The 25,283-nt window shown below is 48.8% G+C and overlaps 1 protein-coding gene across 8 annotated transcripts in view; it reads left to right on the top strand.

The window, feature by feature from the left end:
• Positions 1-25,283, top strand: part of NEK6 (NIMA related kinase 6) — a 169,154-nt gene that overhangs the window by 141,309 nt on the left and 2,562 nt on the right. For all 8 annotated transcript variants that reach the window (XM_025194294.1, XM_025194332.1, XM_025194329.1 and 5 more), the window contains 2 exons: positions 12,920-13,014; positions 20,850-20,963. In XM_025194294.1, the coding sequence (XP_025050079.1) occupies positions 12,920-13,014; positions 20,850-20,963 (209 nt within the window). The remainder of the gene's footprint in view (positions 1-12,919; positions 13,015-20,849; positions 20,964-25,283) is intronic.

Consider the following 25,283-nt stretch of genomic DNA (forward strand, 5'->3'; position numbering starts at 1 on the left):
ATGTGCATTTTCAGTGCTGCTGTTACATGCTGAGTTCCTTCATGCAACTTTTAAATAGGTCTCTTTTTGTTAGTTAAACTCCCCTTGACACTTATATTCTGAAAAATGTACTGGAAAATTTATATTCTGAAAAATGGTAAGCATAGTGTCTTTACTGTAAACTGCCTGGGCGGTTGTTTGCACCTTCCTCTACCTAGGTAACACAATGGGGTGTCTGCATTGTGTCTCAGGGATCTGGAAACAAATATAAGAACCAAAAAAATTATCCTCTCTCCTTCCCTAACCTGGTTCTCGCGCTGATACCACCAGTTGCAGCACCAGCTTGTTTGCTGATGTTGACCAGGTAGTTGCCTGTGAGTTGAGCTTGTAGCTCCTGTGTGAGAATAGGAAATCCTTGCCCTTTACTTCTTTCAAGCAGGAACTTTTTCCAGTGGCCACATGAGTGCTTGAAGTCCCATACAACTCCAAGGCCTGAGCTGAGTTCCAAGTGAAGATTTGTGTTTTCTAAATGCATAAGAAAGTTGACAACATTTTGGTGTCAAGGTGATATAACGTTTTCATAACAGGCTGGGGAAAATAGCCCCAAGCAACTGAAGTATTGCATACCGCTATTCTCCATCTGCCGATAGCAGCCCCCCACCCTTGGGTGGTGACGGCTGTCTTTCATAACGCTCACATGTCTGCAAAAGTACCGCTGACCTTCCTGTCTTCAGAAGGAAGGATGCCACCATAAACCTGGTCACCAGCAAACCTGCAGTCTCTGAAGTGTACAGCATAGAAGTTCAAGGGGAAAAGTACCTATCGGCTGGACAGGTTTTAACAGCACCGAGACAGGGTAATGCTCGGGCAGAGATGGAGAAGAACCAAATGGAAAGCTGCAGGGTATGTCACCTGGCAAATCTTTTACGTCCGTCCCGAGGAATAAATAGGCACTCTGGCTCCCGGGCTGTCAGCTGGGCACTTCTCATCGGCCTCCAGTTCACGTCATGGGCAAGGGCTGAGCCTTAAGAACCCTCTGCAGGATCCTCCTCTCATATGGTTGTGTTGCAGGAGGGATACACCCATACCTTCCGCACTAAAACTCCTGGTTTTGGGACACAACACTGTTAGTGTCTGCATATCTGCTGTTGTTTCCACTGGTGATCAGAAAGAGGCCAGCTACTTGCCATATGTGAAGTCGCATGCTTTTTGCCCCACAGAACCTACAGTGCTGAATAATCAGATATCCGGAAAGGATGTGGAATCAATATGGAGCTAATTCTCTGGCAGATTGTTTTGTTGGCTTTCCAGAGACGTATATTTGCAGTCTCTGTGGCAACATTGCTCCTTATCCCAGTTAGGTAACTTAGGGAGCAGCACTGGCTTCCACGAGGAGGGAGGATTAATTGTCTTTTCCTTCCACTGGCAGTGATTCGCTGTGTTCGTAGTCATAAGGGGGAGGATAGAGGGGACCTTTTACTGCATTATCGAGGCTCAGGGGATCTGGCTTGCCTGACAAATAGGTAGTGCTCTATGGACAAGATACTGGTATTGATTCAGCTAAAGGTTTGGCTAAATTGGACATTGATAGGACTGCAGGGTTCATGTTCTTTGGCAGTAGTCAGGATTGTAGCTAATAGTGGCTAGTATTATATAAGGGGATTCCTATTAGCCCCAACAAAGGGAATGACTTCATCTGTGTTCAGAAACCTCTGGAAGAGCAGCGTGGGAGGGTTCAGACTCCCAAAGACCCTGCAGGGGAGACTTCAATTAAGTCAGTCCTTGCTACAGAGGAACAGCAGTTTGGGGTCCCACCTTCTCACTGGCAAGGAGCAGACAAGAGGGGCAGCATGCTTAGAGCTCAGCAGCCAGGTCAGTGAAAAGCTGGAGCTACCAATGGAGCTGCGCTCATTCGCACTTCTCTTCCTCTTGAAAACTTGGGCTGGAGCATTGCACAAGCCCCTGCTGCCAAGCAGTGCTTCCTGCTTCTGAGAGTTGCATTACTTCACTGGAGAGCACTCCAAACCTCTCCTTTCCACTTCACCCCTGCAGCACACCGATTCTTGAGGATCCTCCCTCGGCAGGGTTCTTTCAGACATCTTTCTAATGACCTGATTTAACATGCAATTAAGCGTTCGCTGCAACAGCATGAAAACCAAGCCCAAAACAATCAGGGGTGACAGAGACAAAGGCTAAGACTAAATCCATCTCTCACACCCCTTGTTAACAGACCCGGTATTAGGATAAAGCTTACATGCTGTGGTTCATGGATAGATGCCTGACCCGTGTACGCCTACCTTACTCGACAGCACACACCTATTTATTACTGTCGGAGATCCATGGGCGGTACTCATCCTAAGGGGAAAATTGCCTGCCTCAAGCAGCTCGCTGCGCAAGTTGGGCAACACGCACCCAGCATGCAGTACATTCAAAGGCTAGAAAGCAAAGTCCCACAGTAATGCAGATGCCTTTTGTTTAGTAATGTTGCACACTTCACCTAGTAGTGCTAATCCACCATGGAAAAGATAAGTGGGAGAGTTGTTTAGTACGGTCATGGCATTTTACTGCATTTAAGGCTGCCAAAGGAGTGCAGGGCTGCACAGTACGGCTGTCACGCTGTTCTATGAAGGGTTTTTTGGCAACTTTATTTGTGACCCTGTTGGAGAGTGCTGAGGCATGGGCAGAGGTTATGGCCATTTCAGTGCTAGGTGGCTAAAGAGTAGGCTGTTTCCATTGTCTTTGCACTGAGAGGCCATTGGAAATTCAGAAGTGTTGTATCATATCAGAAAAATAGCCTGTGCTCTAAAATACAAATCGTTGCATCGGTGCCATGTTACAGTTAATACACAGCAGTCACACCAACACCTTATCACATATGATGCTGGTTTGTAAGGGTGATATCTTCATGGTATCCAGTGTGGAAAAGTAATTATCCATGTTATTACAAAGATTTTAGAAATTAAAGTATTACATGTGCAGATGTGAAGTTTTGCAAAATAAACTGTAACTGAGTTATGTTATGAAAAGCGACCCTATTAACAATTAGACAATAGAAGATAGCGGGGATCTTTAAAATCCATACGACATGTGCATTTGCTGTCGTTGTGCAGCACACAGTCTTCAACCCTCTTAGTTGCACGTTTTTAATTATTCCCCTCTCCCCAGTTCAGGGGTAGTGTGTTTCAGACTTTGTTTTGTATGTTAGGGAGGTGTATTATTCTCTGTGATGACTTAAATAAGTGGTGTGTGCCTGTCTTCATATTAAGGGACTGTGTATAAAATCAGATTTCTTCGTGTAAACTTTGTGGCTGTGAATTATTCATAAAGACCTCGACGGCTATATGGTTTGCATCATACAGGATATAAGATTTATTAATTTGTGAGACCATGAAGTGTTTGTTATTCCAGAGCAGAGCGTGGTTTTTTTAACCCTGTCAGCTCTTCCTACGTAGGAATTTGTGATCACCAAAGAGACGTGGCCTCGTTTCCTTTTCACTGATGGGACTGGATTAACATGGTGCAAATGTAATCTTGTCTTCCTCTCGTTAATTAAGGGCAAGTAGCTCCCAGTTCCTTTACCTTTCGTTCCCACGGTCAGATTCTGCCCAGACGCGGTGCTTTTGCCCTCTCTTTATCTCTCTTGGCACAGGTCTCTCTCATTCAGCAACAATCAAGCTTAAGTCGCTGCTACTTCATGTTCTGAACGGACATATATTTGTTAATATTGTCACATGCGGCAGCCGGGCTTTTAAGCATACAACAGCCAGAGAAAGCACATGCTCTTTGTTGTAAAAATATATAGAAAGAAAGTGAGGCTCTTCCAGAAATGACCGTGGTAAAATATGAGAAGATGGCTATTTTACTGTCAGCTTTTCAGGCTAGGATGTTTGTACTATGCTAAAAAGTCCCCATCAAAGCAAGTTAAAATCACATCATCAGGAATGAGCAAAAATATGATTGTGTCCAATAACATGATTTTATCTAGTTTGACTGCTGCGCTTATTATATTAATAAGAATAAATTGGGGCTTGGAAGCCGGCTGTACATGTAAACCGAGCTTGTGACCTTTATCAGAGTTCGTTTCTCTTAATTGAGAGAGCGCATGTAGTAAGAGTTGTACCTCCTCCCTACACACCCTGCCCTTCCTCCAAATCAATGGGATCCTGAAAGCAAAATGAAAATCGCATTTAAAAAGCTAAAGCAGTCCAAGTTTCCAAGGGGGGAAAGTGCTGTTTAGAGGGATGCCTGGAGCCAAATACAAAGCACCCTTTTATATTTAGAAAATACGTTGATTATAGAACAATGTAAGCTAATAGCTGTTTTTTGTCGTTTGTCAGATTTACGGTTTTGTAGCAGAAGGAAACAGGCTGTGGTCCGCAGAGGGTTTGTTAATTTTGGACCTGTATGTTTTAGCCAGTGTGAATTTTATATAAAAAATTTCCAATGCAGGCCTAGCCAGTGATACCGGATACTTTCTGCAGCCATGTTGCCCTAGCAACCACCCCGAACTATAATTTCTAAGGCTGCTGACCCATGAATTGAACACAGGGCTTATGCAAATATATTCATCTAATTTTTTTCTTTCTTTGTATTTGCTAACATCAGACTGGCATAAAAGGGCATTAGGCAGTACCACAACCCGTCTGACAGGTGTACTATCTGGCTGTGGCAGCGCGGCCGCTTCAGTGTCAGAAATGGAAGCCATAATTAGAGCAAGGAACAGAATGAACGTCAAACGAATTACCAGGCAGCAGATCATATTTGTCAGGAAGGATTGCATACATAACAATTAAGTGACAGTACACGCCGGGGTAATGAAAGAAAAATGAAAGATTTGCCCATACACAGCTCACAAGATACAAGCGAGTGTCTTGCTTGGAGCAACAGCAGGCTGCGCGACAAATTACGTGGCTGGGTTTTGAGGCTCTCGTTATACCACAACAGTCTGCATTCATAAAACAAGAGAAAGTGAGGCCCACTTAAATACATACCTGATAGACAGGCAGGCTGGCAAGAGGAATAAACTCAGATGTAGGCTGGTCCCCACTAGCCATTATTGTGGTAAAAGGAAAAAGAAAAAAAAACCCCCCAACCCAGATCAGTAAGGAAGGAAAAAAATGGCTGGGTAAAGGGTAAACCCCACGACTAACGTGGTCCAATTGCCTCTCCCTGCTTGGTGAGAGGAAGGACCTGTGCACACGTGTGGAGTAGCACATGTCCTGCTGCTGCCACTGTACACACCTGCTGAGACCTGGGAGATGTCCTGGTCCCAAGCATGGCGTCTTCGCCTGGGAGCGCTCCCGTCCCCAGAGCGTTCCCGGGAAAGTGCCATAGTCTGACGCAAGCAACAGAGCGGGATTGCGCGTGTTTTACTTGCAGCCCTCGCTGGCCGCTGGCAGCCTCTCCCCAGCTGAGGAAATGGCTCCTGTCCTGGATGCCCCCAGGGTGTTAGTTGGATCTGTTTTGTGTATCACTAAAACTTTTGTGACTAGAAACAAGCACACTCGGGCTTCCGATGAATGTCCTTTTTCTGAACTGAATTGTTTCTGGAAATCCTTGGAGAAGACATCGCTTTACCCACTTTTATGGAAAGCACACACCCACACACACCCACACCCACACACTTCCTCTGCAGATGACGTTTCAGGCATTTGCTGCATTTAAAACCTTTCTGGTTGTTTGGCTGTTTGCTCTTGAGGTGCCACGCAGCACCTGTTTTGACTCCCCATTTCACTGCCAGGGACAAGCAGGTAATGAGTTTAACCAGAGCTTCCTGTTCAGCACCAAGCAGAGTATTCTGTAGTGTATCAAGGGGGTTTGTGTTGTTTCCCACCCACAGGCCATGGCAGCCCCTAAGTTAGGGTGGCTTTCTTCCAGGAAGTAACAGGACCGGGAGTTTCTGTTTTCTTGTCCTAGCTATTCCATAAGTTGCTCTTTAAATAATAATAAAAAAAAAATCCTTTGTAAAGTGCAGGGTTTACATTGCATCATTCATCTTGCAAACTTCTCCACGAGATGAGTAACCAGAGAAATTGTCAGTTCACGATATTCTCAGATACTCCATAGAAAAGGATTTTAAACTGCTAACCCGTGCCATGAGACCCATTTAGCGCAGTTAAGACATTGTTAACAGCAGAACGGGCTGAAATGTTGACTAATCTTTATAAAATCTGAATGCTAGGTGAGGTCGCTGTGGCTCCTCCTTACGTGCACCAAACTGTTCACTTGGAGCAGTAGTAATTGGCTTGGAGACAATGTCCATTAGCACGTAAAATGGGTGGCTTGCTTCTAAAACTGATTGCTGGAGGCTTGTTAATTAAGGAGACTCATGCCTGAGACATAATCCCCAAAGCTGCAAGTTTGGACAGTGTTGTCAGTAAAAATAAGCCTTGTTGGGGGTAGGTTTTCCTTCCCAGGGGGATCCCACAGTCCTCCCAGGCCTGTCCCCACAGAGAGCAGGATGCGCTTTGGCCACCCCGCGCATCCCTGCCACTTCTGCTCTCCCAGCAGGCACGCAGCAGGCCTCCTGTCTTGCTTGGAGAAGCAGTTGCGTGCGAACACCGCACCCGCCTGCCATCCCGCGCAGGACTCAGAGCACTTTTGCAGTTGCATTGATGAGAAAGCAGTGGCTGCTGAGGGGACCTGTGCTCTTCTAACTGCCCACCGTCTCGATGGTGTGAGACTGTGCTTACGCTGGCGCCTGCTGTATGCAGACGTCCGGTTGAAGGATTGCTGTCTCATTTCTCCTTGTGGCTAATAGATATCATTCCGGTCCCTATCAGTAAAAGACAGCGTTTTGAAGCTAGATGCTGTCTGTAATGCAATACTACGCTTGTGGAATCATGACTTTTTCCGATATACTTGTATTCATTTCTTTTCTTATTTGTATGTAATCTTCGGGCCACAGGAACAAGTAGAAACCAGCCAAACCCTTCTGCCACAAGCCATTAGTCTGGGTACTTCAGGCTCAGACTTGAAAGACTCTAGAGTAAATTTTAATGCTTTGACCAGTGTTCACCTTTTATCTTGCTTTTAAGAGCCTGCATAGCCCGTGCTAGCGAGCAGCACGCTTGTCTTCTCTCAGGAGCGCTGGCAATCCTACAGCAGTTCTGCAGCTAGTAAGAGACTAAAACGAGCGCAGCCTAGTGTGAGACCCCGTTTCCTTTTGCCTTGACTATCTTAAACTTTTGGGGGGATTCTTTTTTTCTTGTAACGGGAGCCGATTCACATCCCATCTCCGCTATCTCATGTTTTGTTATCGCTCTCCAGACTTATCCTGGATGCTTGCAAATAGGAGGAAATGGCTGTATTTTCTTAAGGTATAAATACATTACTGCGGATATGAGTAGAAAAATAGGGCACCATCTGAAGTGTGGCCTACAGAAGTACCTCCAACAGGAAGAATGAGATTCTCTTAAGTAAAGGTGCATCTCTTGCCAAAGACTTATTAAGTATTTAAAACCTTTTAATAAAGCTGTAAACTCTCCTGAATGACAACCTGCCAGCTGCTCCTGAGAGATGACTCAGCTGCGAGTTGCAGGAGCCCGTTTCCTCGCCGAATTTTACCCTTCCTCTGTTTTATTTCTGCACAGTGGATGCACCAGCTCTGCTGCTTACAGTAACACGTCCTGCTTATTAATATAAAGATAATAGTCCTGAGTATTTTAATTATTGGTTTCTGAAAATCGGCGAGACACGGATGACAACTTGGAGCTTTCTGAGCCGAGTTCTTTGCCGTTCTCCTATGTAATGAACATGTTTCAAAAACCACAAGTATTTCAAAACACTGCAAAGTTTGTTTTGACAGGAGAGGAACATCTCTGGGATGAAGGAATGCTTTAATCAGCATTACCCCTTTGAGGCCCATGTTGTGCTCTGATATTTCTTGGTTTGAAACTGGGAATACTCTGCAAAGATACAATAAAGGTCAGAATTTGTTAGGTTCTTTCATATTCAGAACTCTGTTCCCTGCTGTGAGAGAGAAAAGTGATAGATTCAGAAACTCTGTTCAGCTCAGTATTAAAGATTAGCTGGAAGGTGCTGTCGAACGGGAGACAAGAGCTTTCCCCATCAAATCGTCTTTTATTTTATATCACAGCCAATTGTGAGGCTGGGGTTTGATTGACCAATTTCAAGCAGATACTTTATTTTACGGCATTTCTAAAAACCACATAAGCCTTCTGTAATATTTTGAAACCCTCTGCACTAACTTCAGTCTAATGATGATCTGCCTGAAGGCAACAGGAGGGCTTTGTGCGAGAACACAGCTACAGGAGAGCTTCCACTACCTTAGTTTTAAACTCGGTGAGCAAGAAAGGACTGCATAGAGAGAGCGCGAGCCCTGAAAGTGTGAATTAGATTTGTCCTTGGCTCCATTCACGGGGAGGCAGTTGCGAGTCTCGGTGAACTCTGATCCCTGAATAGACTGTATTTGCTCAGGAAGGAACTTGGATAGAAGCCAGCGTAGGAAAAATTAAAACATAAAAAATTTATATTAAAAAACAAGCAACTATTGTTTTAATGTGTTGATGGAACAAATTCCTAGTTCTGCTTCACAGCGCTTTATGAGGAGGCATGCACGTAGCCATCCCACTTTAATGCCGGGGAAACTGGGGCACAGAAACAACATACTTGCCCCATGACATTTCAGCACATTTAGGTATAGACCTGAAGCATCGCCACTCCACGTGACACTTGTCTAGAGGCTCCCTTTTCGACTCGGACCTTATTAAGAGAAATAAAATTGTGAGTCTTCACTTCATCCTAGCTTGGCTGTCTGGATATACTCTCAATGGGGAAAGAAGATGAGCCGGCTGCTTATAAACTGACTGCTGAGTCTCCCCTTTTGCTCAGACACTGGGACTAATCCAGGTATGATCTGGTGTAGAGCAAATGCAGTGGCCAGGCGGTAGGAACAAGCGCCGGTCTGCTCTCTCCAAGCGTACACTACTGAAAAGGAGCGTGGAGACTTTCAGAAGATGCTTCCTTTGTCACAATCCTCTGTACCATTCTGTGACCTTTATAACTTTGGCAGCAATACTCTACCAGCTGGTGATTAATATTGAATCTGAACAATATTTTGTATTTTGCAGGGCAAATGCCAAAGAAAGTTTCTGATTAATAGTCTCCGATTAGACTGTTCTTGTCAAATTGACTAATGTAATGCATTGGTGAGCTGTGGCTGATTAAATTGGAAGTCTTGTGCAGTTTTCTAGAAGATGCTCATTACAGGAGATTCCCACATAATGTTGGACAGGCCACAAAGCGAATTGGGCTTGTCAGTCTTTTATCATGACACTTATTTAAAAATTAATGTATCATTTTTGAAACGCAGAGACTTGCTTGTTCATACATTTGCCGACAACACTGCAGTAATGATAGGTAAATGTGCAAGGTAGACTTGATAGAGTCAGCTCAGGCGTGGGCTGCTCCACAAACCCATTTAATATAATGGAACAGCCTAATGCACAAAAATCAAATAAGGAATATGACGCACTCATCCGTATCACAAACCCTGTCATTCTGCTTTGATCGAAGGTCATTTTCAGGCATTATTTGAAACGACAATTCTAAATTGAAGAAAGCCTTACAAAGCAAACCCGCGCTAACACGGGAAGCAAGGCCTCAACTTTGAAGCCCACGCATTGTTATTTGCCATGAGCTTGTCACGCAGTGACCCGGAACAACCGATCTCAAGAACGCTTACGGCTGGAGGCTGCCACTGGCGCCCGAGCAGCGACACCGAGTCTTATGGAACGAGGGCCTAAGCGCTGCCCACGTGTATTCCTGCCAGCTTCCTGCTGTTAGCCCGGTCAGCCAGGGACTGGCAGCAGGACTGGGACTTTCTGGTGGATTTGAGAAGGGAGAGGTGGGGAAGTGTCTGCACCTTCAGTGTTCAGTGCAGACTTGCAAAAACTGGTTCAAGGCATCTCTACAGAAATGATCTAAAGGGCCCTGCTGTCCCACGGTGGGCTTTTTGCAGGCCAGCGGGAGAGGAGAGCCATAGGAGGTCTAGTCTTTGCCCCGTTCACGCTCCATGGTATCCTCTTGTCCTCCACTGAGTCTGTGGCTTGGTACGAGGGGTGCTGACCGGGGGAGAGCTGGAGTCTACTACATGCGCAGAGGCCATTTACAGGAAGCTAAATCCAGACGAGAGCTGGAGCAGCATCTGTGTTGGGCTACTCCCTGACTGGGTGTTGTGAATGGGATTGATAAGACACTATTAATAAGGGGAGGAGAGAGAGGGAGAGACTTGCAGACAGGCACATAAACACAGCAAGCTCCGAAAGTCTCTTCCCCTCATCCACAGTCCGTGCCTGTGCTGAATTTGTGTAAATTAAGTTCCTGACACAAGGAAGCGCATCTCAAGTTAGAGCAGATGAGCTATAAACGTGGGCTGAGGTATTGCGCTGGGGCAGAATGGACCGAATGCACAAGTCAGTGGGTACCACAGTCCTCCTCGGCGTGCACTTTGCCAGCTCCAGGAAGAATCCAGCCCTGCAGCCGCCTACACATTGTGCTTGCACTGCAACTTTTATTTCTTTTTACAGAAGTCGCACACATCTGACAGCTCTTGCTATCACAGTGGTTTTTGTATCTTAATGCACTCGTCTTGTGTGAGTTGTCCTGCGCTGCAGGGCTGATAGGCAGTCTGGGCATGGCAAAGGGACAAGCACTGCGTCCTGGGACCGGCTGGGAATGCTGGTGGAGGCAGATGCTCGCTCCATCCATGCTTCTGTGATGGGGAGGGTACAGGAAAGCCAGAGCTGGCATTTACCCCAGAACCCTTAGCACAGGTGGGAGGATACAGGTGGGATCCTTTTCACCAACAGAAAGATGAGCAAGGGACCTCTCGGTTCACGTGGGAGTTGGCAAGGTTTGTGAATGTGGATGAAATGGATTACGGGAGGCGTCTGTGCTAACATGCCCCAGTCGCAAGCAGTGGCATTCCCTTGGCTTGACTCGCTCGGGGAAGGTTTTTGCCACTACAAAACACAAGTCGACGTGAAAACTTGATTAGACGGAGGTCACCTCAGGTGAGCTGTGAAAGTAGTAAGATGCGAGCCAGGGGTGACAAGCTTGGCTGATTCCAACAAACTAAAAAACCTGGGAGCCTATAAGTGGTTGTAGATGCAGCACAAACCTGTAGCTGAATAACCACTCGCGTGTCCTGGCTTGTTTCAGTTATGCCTGCAGGTTGGGGAGGAATGCAGCCCGCACGGGAATACTTTTATCACACCTCCACCTATCTAATTCCCCTTTTTTTGTTAGGCAGCTGGCATTTCAGAACCACTGGCCTGACCAGTCACCCTGGCCAATACAGCATCACAGCTTGTTTGCTCTCCCCACTCTGGTTTTTATCCATCTTTTGTTCCTTGTCTTGCACTGCGATTGTAAACAGCACCTTTTTTTCCTCCTCCTTCCTGTTCATTGTGTCCCCAGTGGCTTGCTTTAGGGCTCCTTGGGGCTACAGCCATACGATAACGCATAAACTCGCATACAGAATTTATTGCTGTTTTAATCCTACGTGGCCTAGGTCTGGGGCAGCCAACCTGGGCAGGGGTGCCACAAGCAGCACAGACCACCTCTGTGCATGGCATGCAGTGGATTGGGGAGGGGACAGGCAGCAGTACAGTGGCAAATAGGGCAGAGAGCAGAAAGTAGAGCAGCAGATCCCATAGGGAGCACGGGGCAGGGAGCAGAAAACAGAGCAGCAGGTCAGGCAGGGAAAGGGGCTCAGAGTGGCACTCGGGGCTGATCTGCCACCAGTTAGCTGCATATCTGCCAAAAAGGTTGGCTCCCACTGGTCCAGGTAATTCTCTACCGCCTGATGAAAGGCCCATTGTCATCAGACATGCTAGAGAGTCTCACATATCTATAGCCACAGTTCTGAATAAAAGTTTTGGATGTAACATTTGCCCTCTCTTTGGAAAGGTCTTTGTTAGTGAAGGTGAGATTGGGATGCCGAGATCAGAAAAGCAGCTATTAACAGAAGACTGGGCAAGTAGAGAGAGAAAAAAGAAAGTATCTAAGCCTTGGGTTTTTTAAATACGTGAGGCATCTGAGGGGTGAGTCAGTTAAGAATACAGGGGTGCCTGGTACCACAAATCCCCCACATGAAAGCGCTGCGAAAGAAGAAGACTTCTCTTTGGGACAAGGGCGGGAAAGGTGTTTGATAATATTCTCTAGCTCCTGCCCAGAAATGTCCTAGCCAATTCCTTTTTAGACAGTGCAAGCTTTTAAAGTAACGTAGAACAGCCCAGAGCTCTTCATCTGACTGAGAGACGGAGAAGTTTGAAGTCCTGGAATTTCACTGATCGCCCGGCCCTTCCGGGAAGCCTCGCGTGTCTCTCCGAGGTTGAGTTCATTACTACCGTTTCCCCACCGCAGCCAACGGTCTCCCGAGATGCTCGGAAAGGGGCATCCCGTCATAGTTGGAGCCGGTCTGTCACGCAGCTAGCTCGGCGCGTGTCAAGCGCACGTTCGGCTGACATGCTGTCACAAGGCTCGGGCTGCAGTAGTGAACGTACATGACATCTGACTTGCAGCTTCGCGTGCTGTTGAATGAACCAAGAGGAGAGCGATCATTTCCCCTCGTCGTGTTCAAGTGATCTGTTCCGAGGGCGCTCAGAAGGGTGGAAAGGAAGATGATGGCCCTCCAAGTTCAAAAATACAGAAAATTATCTCAGTGATGCCTGAGTGTCCCTTGTCTGACTTATTCCTTTTACCTTTGTTATATTTCAGCTCTAAATAAGAATATTTCATTCGGGGTCTGCTGAAGCCATGGCATGTTCCCAGATTACTGTACAAATCGCTTCTGAGATGTGCTTTTGCCAGCTTGGCGAGAGCCGGGGCTCTTCACAGAGACGCTCCTGTACTCAGCGCAGATTTCTGTCACTCTCAGGGAGATAACTCCTCTCTTTTGCTTGCTTTGTTGCAGTGGGAACGCCATACTATATGTCCCCAGAAAGAATACATGAAAATGGCTATAACTTTAAATCGGATATCTGGTCTTTGGGCTGTTTACTGTATGAGGTAAGCATTTCTAACTTCATTTCTGTTGGTTTTTCATGAACAAGGCCATGCCATAATGAAACAGATCCATTTGGAGGAAACGGCTTAACTCAAACTTGCTTGCATCTGATTCCTGGTCATCCTGTGAGGAATATTAACTATCATACCTGGTTTTTGGGGTGCTTTAAATGAAGGAGAGAGAGAGAGACAAAGACCATTTTCATTGCACCCCAGAGCACTGATACAAAGCTGGCTCGGTGCATCCCAGTAAGCGTTGTGGGAAGACGGCAGCCCACCAGTTTGTTTCGTTCTTCCCTCCTGTAAGCTGGGCAGCTCCTGGCACGGCATTCAGAGCTCACTCCTTAAGCGGGAGGCTTGTTTTAAAGGCAGAAAATGTCATTTGAATAGTAGTTAGTGTAAAACAAAGCTGTGAAGTGTTGACACTTTTTGACCTCCCAGAGCTCTCAGTGAAAAGTAAGACGGGGATTTTCGCATTATTTTTTAAAGATATGAACATATTTATTTCTTAGACTCTTTAGTTATTTTTTCAACTGTGCTGAGCCCTACAAAGTCATGTAACGATGTAGGGTTTTTTCAAGGTAGAAGGACTCGGTGTAAACTGCGATAACTTACATATTTAACGTTGGACTGTGTACTCGATATTGGGTAGGTTAGGGTTAGGAAAAAAAAGATTCTCTCAAAATTCAAATGCTGCAATTTGTGAAGGAATAAAGCCCCTGTAGACTCTTATGTTCAGAAAAATAATTTTAATAGCATGAGACTCGTGTAAAACCTTGCGTTTATGCTTTTTAAATACTGGCCACACACCTTCACTTGGACTCAGAACAATTTGATGCATTCTGACGGCAACCTTAATTTGTTTTTAAGCATTGTCATGCTTTCCCCCCCAAAACAGTATTTAACAAAAGGCACCGGGATACTAAATTGGTCAAGTATTATCCAGAACCACTTGAAACCTTTGGCTTTTTAGGCCCGAGTGTGAGAGCTGCATGTTCCCAGTTTAAATTAAGGCATGGCATAACAAAAGGAGGTTGATTGTTGCAACTTTTCACAATCGCGTGGAAAGAGAAAACGCACAACTGCAGTTAGTGCTTGTCAAGTCATAACACAAACACAGCCAGCGATGGGCTTCTGCTTGAACTAGGTGATGACAGGAGCCCTTTACGACGGGGTTTGCTTACAGATCATTTTTCTGCCCTTCCCAGCAAGAGTTAAACATGCTCATTACTGGTTGTGTGCTGCTGGGAAGCTCACTCCTCTTGTGTAACTAAATGCTTGTTCAACAAGGCAATGTACTGTCGTTAGTGTATTGCCAAGCCTGAGTCATACAGTTCAATAGGTGCTGATTTATTTGTTGGCGGAGTGTGAAAGTGCCGTGTGGTGTGCATCTAGAGAGAGAAATATTGGTGCTGGGAAGTCAATGAAATAAATCAATAAAATCCTGCTAGAGGGATTAAGCAGCCTTTGGGAGCAGTGTAGCACTGCTTGAGTCTAACAGCCCTCGCACATGAGAACTCCTCGCAGCCGGCCTCCGTGCAGTTATGGATTTGGTGTTTGTTCCTAAAAATGTTCCCGACAAAAATCTGTGTGTGCATCGATACCTGGGCACCTGATGCTTTGGTGCCCGCACGCACCCACGTCCACCCGCTACGCGTGCATCTGCACCGAGGAACGTGGCGGTGTCCACCTACCTCCTGCCCCAGGCCTGTGACTTACCGCAGGGGCTAGGTCGTGGAAAAAGAGCTGTGCTGAGCGCAGCGTGAACACCAGCTGGATGATCACAGGCCCAGAAACTGGGCTCAGGGGTCTCAGTGCAAACAGCTACCTGATCTGCTGAGAAGTACAGTCACCCTGGCTGTTAGGGAGGGCGAGGAGAGCAGTGAATACCTGCATATTGGCCAAATCACAGCGGGTGGGAAAATCACTGGGGCCGGGACACTGATTGTTTAGAGCTAGGAAGAAGATGATACGGAGGGTGAAATCCTCTCTCATGCAGGAGCCATCGTGGCAAAGGGGCCTTGGAGGGCGTTGGGTCAGGTGGGCACTTCCACAAGAGGCAGGTACGGGCAGAGCCAGCGTGGACCCGAGTTCTGCCTGGTGGAGTTTGCAGGCTGCAGACCTGTCCCCGAGGTACAAGGGCCTTGATTTCTCCCAGGACTGAGACCCCCGTGCCAGAAAGGCAGCTCAAAACCTCGTGCAGAGAGGAAAATGTGTGCTGGGCGGAGAAAAAGGCTTCCCAACAGAAGCTCATTAAAAGGCACGAGGCTTGTGTCTGAGCTGGCCCATCAGCTGGGAGAATCGCACCATTGCAGTCCTGTTCTCATCATGCAGCAGGGGCACGTGTCAACACTGTTTAAGACATTTTAAAGAATGCCACGAGCGATCGCGCAGCTTGGCTGTGAAGGGGAGAGAGCTATTAGCCTAATAATCAGGGCTGCGCTAACATCTGCATTTAACAGCCCTCGGCCGGACAAGGAGCGAAACAGCAGCTAGGACCGAGGTGGGCGCTTGCTGAGTATTGTATCATAAGCAATTGTGCAAATGCGTTCAAGGTGATCGCAGCGTCCCGAGGCCGAGCATTAAAACCCCGGTGGCTTTTAGTGGAGGAATAAGAAGGACTCTGTACAAAGTCCTGTAACGACCACAGCAGCAACAAACCAATTAAAACCGCCCGGCGCTTCAGACGCACGGTACTTCAGGACCTAAAGCTGCTAGCAACGTGCACAATGGAGCTGCAAAGCGTGGCTGAATGCAAAAGGGGGGTGTGGTCCTTGTGCCACTTCAAACACAGCTCGGAGACTCCTTTTTACAGGATCGTTGGGAAAGGGGCGCAGGCTCTTAAGACTCTTTGTGTTCAATGTAGCTGGGATTGTGCAGGTTTGACCTTAAGGGTAATTCTCAGTTTAAAGGTTTGTCGGGGGAGCTTTTTGGCCTCCGTGTACCTGTTAGCCCTGCCGTTGCCAAGAGCAGTGGTCCCAGTAACCCGGGGGGGGAGGCTGCTGTGTGCGGGGTGAGTTCTCCAGCAAGCCGCTAAGGAGAGAAGAGCTCGGGGTTTCTGCAGAGAAGTGTCTAGCATTTTGCTGGGGCACCGTGTCATTGCAGGCGGCATCGTCCCCTTTGGCACGGAAGTCCAGCGCTTCCCACACCCCATCGTGCCGGCTGGTTTGTGCACTGAAGAGCAGCAGCACCCTGGTCCGGGTACAGGGCTGGCAGGGAAACCACGTGGGCACTTGCAGTCTGTGCAAGGAAGCCTTTCCGGTGCGGACAAGGGCTGTGATATTTTGTACGTTCCAAGAAATACTGGCCAGTTACCAGCTCTGGTTTCAGGAAATAAACAGCTACTGGATGCTTTAAACTTTCATTAGACGATTTGGAAAAGAGAAAAATGAAACCCATGCGCTGCTTTGAGGAAGCTGTGTTTGATCCGTATCAACTCGTATAATATAATTTCCGGAGCAGTTGTGCAAATGCGGGACATATAGGTCCTGCTTAATTTCCGGTTAAGCAGAAAAGGGGGCAAGAGAGGGAATAACTGCGTTTGCCTGGTTCAGAGTCACTCCCGATCGTTCTCTGCAGGTGCCATTGTGCAGAAAAACTGGGGCGTTTTAACATTCAAATTGCTTTTAGAGACGCGCATGGGAAGGGCGTTTGGGGGTTTTAGTGTGATGTCAGATGGTGCCGCCTTCTGACGTTAAGTCACACATTGGTTTTCACTAAATCTTATCAAAATAATGGCAAAAGCCTTCATTTTTTGGAAATCTGTCATCAGGATCACTTTGAGAGGATAAAAACAAGCTCTTACTCTGCAGAGCACAGCTACAAGTGATGGCTGTAGCCGTTCTGACAACACAACACCAACAGCATTTCTCTATATGAAGTTCTGTATATAGTTATACCAGTCCCACGGTGTGGTGGTCTGTTTTCAGCGGAGACTTGGCCGCCGTGTTGTAATTGTTCTAATCCCGGTGTCAGAAGCAAGCCCCGGCGTCGCGTCACAGCCTGGCAGTAATACGTTGGGAATGCCTGCAGTCACAGTCCTCCGGCGCACGTTCTTGGCTGTCTTAATCAGAATTTATAAAGCATCCCTGCAAACCTTTTTTCACTGTTAACTTGCTGTATTTGCCAGCCCCAAAAAGAAGAAATGTCGCACAGGTTTTTCCCCCCCTTTTCATTAATTTATTTGCTTTGTATATGACCGTGTAACTAGCTCTGGACGGGATTCGAATTGGCATGGAGACACTTTTCAGATCGATGGGAAAATCTGACTTCTTGTGGAAGTCTAGGAGACCCTTTTTTGGCCTTTGGTTAACATTTTCCTGAGTCTGCTTTTGTACCTTTTGTAACACACGCATTACTGCTGCCTCTCAAACAGCCCTGGGGTTTGTGCTCCTTATTCGTGGTTTAGATTAACAATACCAGTGTGCAGCTCTTTCCAGATCTAAGAGGTAGGGCCCCATCATGAGAGATGCCAAATTCCTACCGTCAAAAGAAAGGTTTCATGCACAAGATCCTAGCTTTGTGTGTGTGTGTGTGTGTGTGTGTAATGGAAGGGCTATATGTAATATTAACTGTTTAGTCTAAGTAGTAGGAATTAGTTCATATTTTGGAGGCAGAAGATTAGGCTGAGTGTACTAAAAGTCTCCATGCCCCTCCTCCCCCCAGACTTTTTTGTCACAATCAGTAGCCCTTTTAGAGGGCTGCACTGTGGTCCTTTAATTTCAGCTCTGCTCAGTACAGAAATGATTACTTGCCTTCGTCGCCATTGCACAGACCGGCAGTGTGCTGCATGTAGTTTTAACAACATCCACATCACAAGAGGATCCCAAACTCGCGCTCTTTGTGTGCACACTGCATGTTGTAGAGGCAGATTTGCTCTCTGACTTAGCACTACTGATCCCTGGGTACGATCACTGGCTGCTCTCTCCCTGCGACCTCCCGCAGGGGTAGATCACGTTAGTTTTTGTCGCAGTGATGAAATTCAGTAGCGCAGACCGTCTGAACAGCATGTCCCACGCAGCGAGCATGCACAAAACAGACGAAGCTAGCATTTTCTAAGGTGTCCCGTGGAACTGGGCCCCCGCTCTAACTGGATGTCGCTGGAATTGTGAATCCCCGTGAATGCCCCTCTGAGTTGCCATTTTTAAACACTCGCCACCAGACAAAGGATGCCAGGAAGGGCTTCCTGAAAAATGCTCGACTGGCAGGTACCTGGGAGGTGGCCCAGCTAACGGAGCAGTCACACCTCTGCGTGCGTGCCTGGCTGTGTCTAGAATGGCTCGTGATGCATTGCAAATACACGGTTGCTGCTAACACATTTCACTTCCAGCAACGTCTTGCCACAAAGACGGAGGAACGCCTTCGCTGAACTGACCAGGAAACTAATTTGCACGACTTTCTGCTGCAAATCAGCAAGGGACAAACAAAATAAAATTAAGGAAAAGCCCAGCAGAATTTACCGAGTCCTTTCAGTTGAATGAGAACCGACCGTTGGGTTTTACTTCTTTATTGTGCTTCACTAATGCACGGGGGCGGTATCACTGAAATGAAGCCCTGCTGCAGAGCCTTGCTCTACTAAAACTTGGTTGAGCAGCAGGGAGAGGCTGCCAGTGTTGTTGTGAGCGTGATCAAGTGTGCGTAGGGCCGAGATCTGCCTGCATTTATCTACGCGGAGCAAACCCAGCTCCAGTGTTCTCAGAAACCGCACACCTCTCCTCCAGCTGCTCCTCTGCCAAATATATGGCTCTGAACTATAGACTAACAGAGCAGAGGGTCTTGTGTTGACTTAAAAAAAAAAATACTGCTGGGAGCCTGCCGTGTGCGTCGGCAACATGACGGTATTCTTCGGGTAGCTTTCACAGCGCATGATAATGAGCAAAGGACTAACAATTATCAAATAGCCCCTTATTAAAACCACAGTAAGAAGCATCAACTTCAGCCGGCGTGACTCTGAAAAGCTTGCCGATCTGATGCAGCTCGCGGCAAAATGGTTTTAAAAGATCTTCTAAACAGAGTAGATAATATCAACAATTATCCAATAGCGCTTCATTAGGAGGAGGTATTACTCCATTGTGCGGTGCTGCGTGTGACAGTTAGCGAGAGTGACAAGAAGCACTTGAATAACATTATGGATTAATAAGCAGATGGGGCACTGTGCAGGCCGCATGCTGAGGTGACATGCCTCTTGCTTACTGAGCCGCTCCGTAGCTCCTGGCTTTCCCTTTGAAGATGGTCCTTATTAGTGCTGCGGGTTCCTTAGTATGTAAATGGCGAGCTGCATTTGCTGTTATTCCTGGAGACGGTTATAACCTGCAGCCCCGAGCCCGTGCCCGGCGTTGCCAGAACGCGCTCTGGGGTGGGGGGCGGGATGTGAATCACGATATGAGGAAGAGGGAGACGAAGGACTTCATTCCAAAACGCTCACTTTTAAGGACATTATTTATTCATGCTTTGCTTTGTGAGTGCAGAAACGCACGTCCCTCCATAGCTGCTGTTTTCTGAGGCTCGTCGCTGCGTTCGCTCGGAGATCCCCGTTCAGGACCCACGGTGCCAGCGGACTTCCTCGTGCAAAAATGCCGTTTCCTTTTGGAGACCTCATTATTTCATATATTTTTGTAAAAGCCTCTCCGAATGCCCCATGCACCTGGCCTGCCCCTGCATTTTCCAAGCTGCGGCAATCTTCCAGGGATCCTCAGAAAAACCCACGGGTTTGAATTCAGGCTAAGCAACCAACGTGAAAAATAAACCGATTAGGAAAAGTCAGAGTCAGTAGCCTGGCTCCAGAAGCTGTCCAGGATCTTCTCCCTGAAACAACACATGGCTTTGCTCTATTAAAGGAGCAAGTCATTCATATTTATAAGATGCTTTGAATTTTAGGAAGCGGCTTGTTGTCCAGAAAGTGTCAATTTTACTCTTTACAACCACTAAAAATTTACCAGGCGCAGAGAGCAAACGAGCTGTCTGTTCTGAACACGATCGTAACCGAAGTAGATTGAAACCATAACCCGCATCAAAGGCAGGAGGATCTTTACTTTTTAACAGATTATCATTTTTATGGGAGCTTACCACATCCCACTGTCAGGCAATGGGTTTGCAAGAGATTCTCAGTGCACAGAGATCCTAATTTCTTGGTTTAACATAAACCTGTATTTATTATTTATTCTGTGTACATCAAAAAGCGCTGCCTCTGCGCATCCATAGAGTCCCACATCTGAGACGTTTTGGGGGAAAATAATTACAGTGAAGGGAACATGTAGAAACCTCTCCTGTATAATGAGGGCAAGGGAAGTGTAATGAGTGTTCATTGATCATGTGAAAAAAGTGGTGGGAGGTATCTGGTCTGCAGATCTCCGCTCTGCCAGGCAGGGGGGCTTTCTTTGGCTGGATGAATTATCAGTTACCCCTTGGGGGAGGCCAGGAAGCTGATTTTGCTCTTGGAGACGGGTGTGCATGTGCCTACAGTGCCACGCTGTTGAATCGGGGACAGCAGGGGTCTGCCTGCACAGTGCACGTGCTGAACCTCATTCCTTTAATTTGGACGGGGCGCTGTGCAGCACGAGATGCTTTGTGCAGCCGGGGCTGCCTGTTTGCTTACGTCTGCCGCACGCAGGGCTGGTGCCGCGGCCGCCGGCCCGCGACAGGCCTGGTAATAGGTGTGTGGCAGCGTACGAACCGAGGCGTGCTCCGAGGGCAGCGCCACGGCCTGCGCACGCCGTCAGAGCAGTCGTATCAGTCGCTCGCGTGCCGCCAAGGAGCAAGGCTCGCGATTGCAGATCCGCAGGGAGGGGAGCTATTACATCCTTCACCGTTTCAAACTCTCTCCCACTTTTCCTCCACAGATGGCAGCTCTGCAGAGCCCTTTCTACGGGGATAAAATGAATCTGTTTTCTCTCTGCCAAAAGATAGAGCAATGTGACTACCCTCCTCTCCCAGCTGAACATTATTCTGAAAAGGTAAGGCGGGAGGAACGTCCGTGGGGAAACGTGTGGGCGCCGGGGCAGGAGGGGGAGGCTGCCTGGGCTGCGGCTGCGGCTGCGGCTGCAGTGAGGCCCCTGCCTGACACCCGAGCAGGACGCGGGCTTTTCTGCACAGCCTGTGTCTGCCCGAGGTGCCTCTCGCCACAGGTCCCGGCCCCAGATGAGCCCACGGAGGCCTGGGATGGCCGGGAGCTTTCTGACACCGGAGCTCACGTGCGCCAGCAGAGCACAGCGGTGACACGTGGGGGAAACCTGCCCCCCCCCAATAACATCCCATAAAAGAGTGTTTAAAATTTTGTCTGTAAAGTCCTCGGTTGTTTAAATGGACAACAGGGGAAAATGATACTAAAGGAAGGCAGGGAAGTGATTAGCCGAGTACAATAAGCATCCATGCAGGAGCCATATGGGGGCTTTTTAAAGTCTGGTTAATTTTATGGCCCATGAAAGCGAGCGATGGAAGCAGTCGCTGGCCTGGCTGTCGCGCGCCGCGGCTGTGCGTGCCTGCTCCCCCGGCTCTGCGGTAGGCTGAAACCCAGCTGCAGCCCCGCGCTCTCCGTGTCCCGGGCCGTTCACGGGAGTGGCCAAAGCTCAGCCCGACTCGAAGCCCGCAGAACACCTTCTGCTAGGATCTGCCTCGCAGGGGAGCCCGTCTCTCGAGACGGGACGCGCTGCCCCGCGACAGCCAGCTCTTTCCGTACCACCTCATCCAGAAAGGAAGTGGCGAGCGCAGCGTGCCGGGTTTTGTCAGTGTGCACGGAGCAGTGAAATCCCGAAGGCGAGCAACGCTTCCAGGGTACGTCGCCGCGAGGACACTGCAGTGATGCTCAGAACACCTTGGCTGTTGAGTTGTCTAATGGCAGCTACAGCGTGTAGTGGAAACGGGGAAGCAAACTGCAGACACACATCGGTAAATCGAGAGCACAGCCGATGTGCCTCTGCCGGCATTTAAAGCGCATAAAAAAGCGAGGGGTGGGGGAAACGAGGACTTTTCCTATTTGGATGCAACAGGAAGGGAAGGAAGGAACTGGGAGACTTGCAAAACAAATGGTGTTGGAAATCAGCTTTGCAGCTTCAACCCATGAGGCGTCTCTACAGCAAGCGACTAGCACTGTAGTCCTCACCTTCCCTGGGCTCTCTCCATGTGCCAGTCTTGCTGCACAAAGCAGACACAAAACAAATTAAACTGGGTTGAGAGCACTTTAATTGGCAACCAGTGAACTTGCACATCCTCCAAACTGCAGACGCTTGGCTTCCAGGGAAAGGTACCATGCCAGCTCTGCACGAGATGTTGTGAAATAGCCCTAGACAAAACCGAGCAGCTGGGTGCTGGCTCCGGGACACACAGCAACCTCTGCGAAATGGCGAGCGTTCCTGGAAACATCCAGCGTGTCTGCAGGGCCCCTGCTCCCCTGGGTTGGATGCCGGTTGGGCTCCTGAAAGGGGGACAGACCCATAAACCTGCACGCGGCAGAGCGGTGCTGATAGCAACAGGGGAAGAGTGTGAGATCGCTGATGGGAGACTGCCGAGGGTTTCCCGTTCCAGAACCGGCCTTGCCCTTCGGCGTGCTGCAGCAGGAAGAGTCTCGCAGTGAGGTGCCCATCGCTGGCGCGCTCTGTGCTGGGCAGAGGAGCCATTGCTGGGATAAGACCAGGATTCACGCAAGCGGCACACCTCTCACACTATCAGCTGCAGCTTCTGGGGGCTGTGAAAGGGGCAGGACTGTTGGACCAGGTGGTGGCTGCCCTCTGCCTTGCCCCTGAAACGGAGCAGTCCCAGGGAAGAGGGAACTTTCCTGGTGGGACCCTGGTCTGATCCAGAACCCGCCGCCCGTCCAGCGGGAGCGTTTTGGCATGTGGTAGTGCCAGTCCCGCGAGCGTGTTCGAACCACCGTGACTCCGCAGTCCATTTCTGCAGTGTCGACTCAGCCCGAGGGACCGTGGGAATCCTCCCTCCCTGCCAAGGCTGAAAATCCCCCCCCTCGTCACCGACTTCAGAGACCAGCGATAGCCAGGCTGCTGAAAGCCAGCTCCTTGCGGCTGGCAGAGCTCCCCGAGGCCGGCGTATACAGGTGGGATTAGGCCATTCTGCCTCCCCGCCCTCCAAGTGGTCACTCGGCACGCGTGTGACAAATGACAGGCTCCTTTCTCCGTTGTCCTGTCTGGGTGAGAAACCCAGCTATCATTTTCAGACAACAGTAGCCTGGGTGCTGGCAGTGCTGCGCGCACCAGCGGCCGGGTCTTGGCTGTAACGGGCGCCGTATTTGCGATGAGGCAGAGGAGCTACTGGTTTCCAAGCAGTTTTACTTCTTTGCTCAGCAACCAACTTAAAAACGATTTGCAAACTGTTCCAGGAAGTGTGCGCTTCCAGACAGCCTTTGCGAGGAGGCAGGGGTCTTATGTTTGCATTTGCCATGCTGCTGTAGCATGCACTTCAGGATATGCCTGCTGGCAGGAGGAATTAGTGTAAGTTGACAGATGTGTTTCCTGTCTTTACAATTACTGTCTGTTTGCTTCCCTCTGGCAGTGCTAAAGAGTGTGTGTAGCATAGCGATCCAATCCGGGGTGAGAAGGATGGTTTAAAGCTCAGAAGCACCAGGTCCCAGAGAACTAGACTCCAGATGGTGTTCATGCACTATTCAGAGCGCTCCGCGCAGGCTCAGGAAGGATGCGGGCTTATTTCACCGTGTCAGCCGGCTCCACTGCAGACCCAGAGCCTCCTTGTGCTCGTACTGGGCCCGGCGCAGCGGGAGCCGTGTCTATTTTAGCACTAACGTGTTCCTATCGGACACCCAGGCGGCAGCGCTGCTGGAGCCAATGGCCAGGTGTGGGAGCGAAAGCAGTGCAGGGGGCTCGTCTCCGTGCTGGCGATGGGCAGTTTCTCTTGCCCCGGTAGAAAGGGAGTGCCGGCCGGACTGTGCTCGCTGCTAGCTTTCTCTGCTGGAAGGAACGGGATCGTTTCAGACCCCGATTTGCAGCGCGTCGCAAGGCTGGATCTGTGACCTGTGCAGGGGCGGAAGGCATGCCCATACTCTGCGTTAATGCTGTGATGGTCATTGGGGAAATCTGCTTTTCCTTCAGTGTGGATGTGAGCAGTTTAACGTACCCAGCCAGCAGCTTGCGTTCCCACACGATGGTGCGCTGGCTGCCCAGACGAGGCCAAGGCCTTTGCTGTTACTGCAACGCCCGAGATCGGTACAATCCCATCAGGTTGCTCATTCAAGATTGGGGTGCCCCTCAAGTCTTTGATTAGCCGTCAGTGGTGGTAAACCTAATGAGTAAGTCCAGGCAGTTTATTTACCTCCAGAAAGCAGCAGGTCAAAGGACCTGTGGAGTTCAACCAAGTGTTCAGCTGACCTGGGGAAGGGTTTCAAGACGTTGCTGCAAGGAACGCCTCAGTTATCCGTGTGGTAAGGCTCAAGCAGCACCTAGCAGGAACAAAACTGGCTGACTGCACTCTTCTGGTGGGCTTTTCCTGGTGTCATGATCTCTGCTCAGGCTGCAGCCCCGGCCTCACGTTCGTCCTGTGGAAATCACCTTTCGGCCCAGACACAACTTCCACTTCTCTCTTTGAAATGCAGGACCTCGCTCCATGCAGAAGTGAGAAGCTCACTTAAGTAAAACCCAGCAATGCAGCTAAAGCTGTGTGCTTGAGAGCTGCACGGTCACGCTTTTAATTACCATTAAAATAATTGGCACTGTGGCTACTGGGAGGATGTGAGAAAGATCAGAGGCTCAAGGCTCTTTCTCCCCATGCCTCGGGGGTACGAGCAGCTTTCAGTGTCTGTATAATTAAAAGCTACAATCTTTCATGTGCACAATAAAGGGGGTTGGGAGGTGGGAAGACTCCCGTCCTTCTGCGTCTTATTTATTACTTATAATCAGTGACCCATCCTTTCCTCCGCTCCGGTCCCGTATACAAGTGCAGCATTGTCGCTGCCGTGTCTCGCGCAGCTACCGCTCTGCCGTCTCGTATCCGAGGATCTTAGCCTGCTTTTCAAACGCCATTCAATCCTGAGCTGGCTAATTGCCACGGATTTGCTGCGAGGACTCGAGGCAGGGGTGCTGCAGGGAAGTGTGCTGGGACCGGGACTCTCTCACATCACACATTTTGCTTTCCTCCTCAGCCATCTTCTCTGGCAAGGCTGCAAGCACGTGCCTAACACGAAACCTGTAGCGGTGGCGTTTTTCCTTGTGCCCAAATGCCCCTTGCCCTCTGCCTGGAGTCTGCATCCCGTGCGAGGCCCCGGCTCCTGCTCATGCAGGACCCCGTCGCAGCTCCGCTCGCTCTGCTGAACT

The sequence above is a fragment of the Alligator sinensis genome, unplaced genomic scaffold, assembly GCF_000455745.1.
Source record: "Alligator sinensis unplaced genomic scaffold, ASM45574v1 scaffold611_2, whole genome shotgun sequence".
NCBI classification, from domain to species: domain Eukaryota; kingdom Metazoa; phylum Chordata; order Crocodylia; family Alligatoridae; genus Alligator; species Alligator sinensis.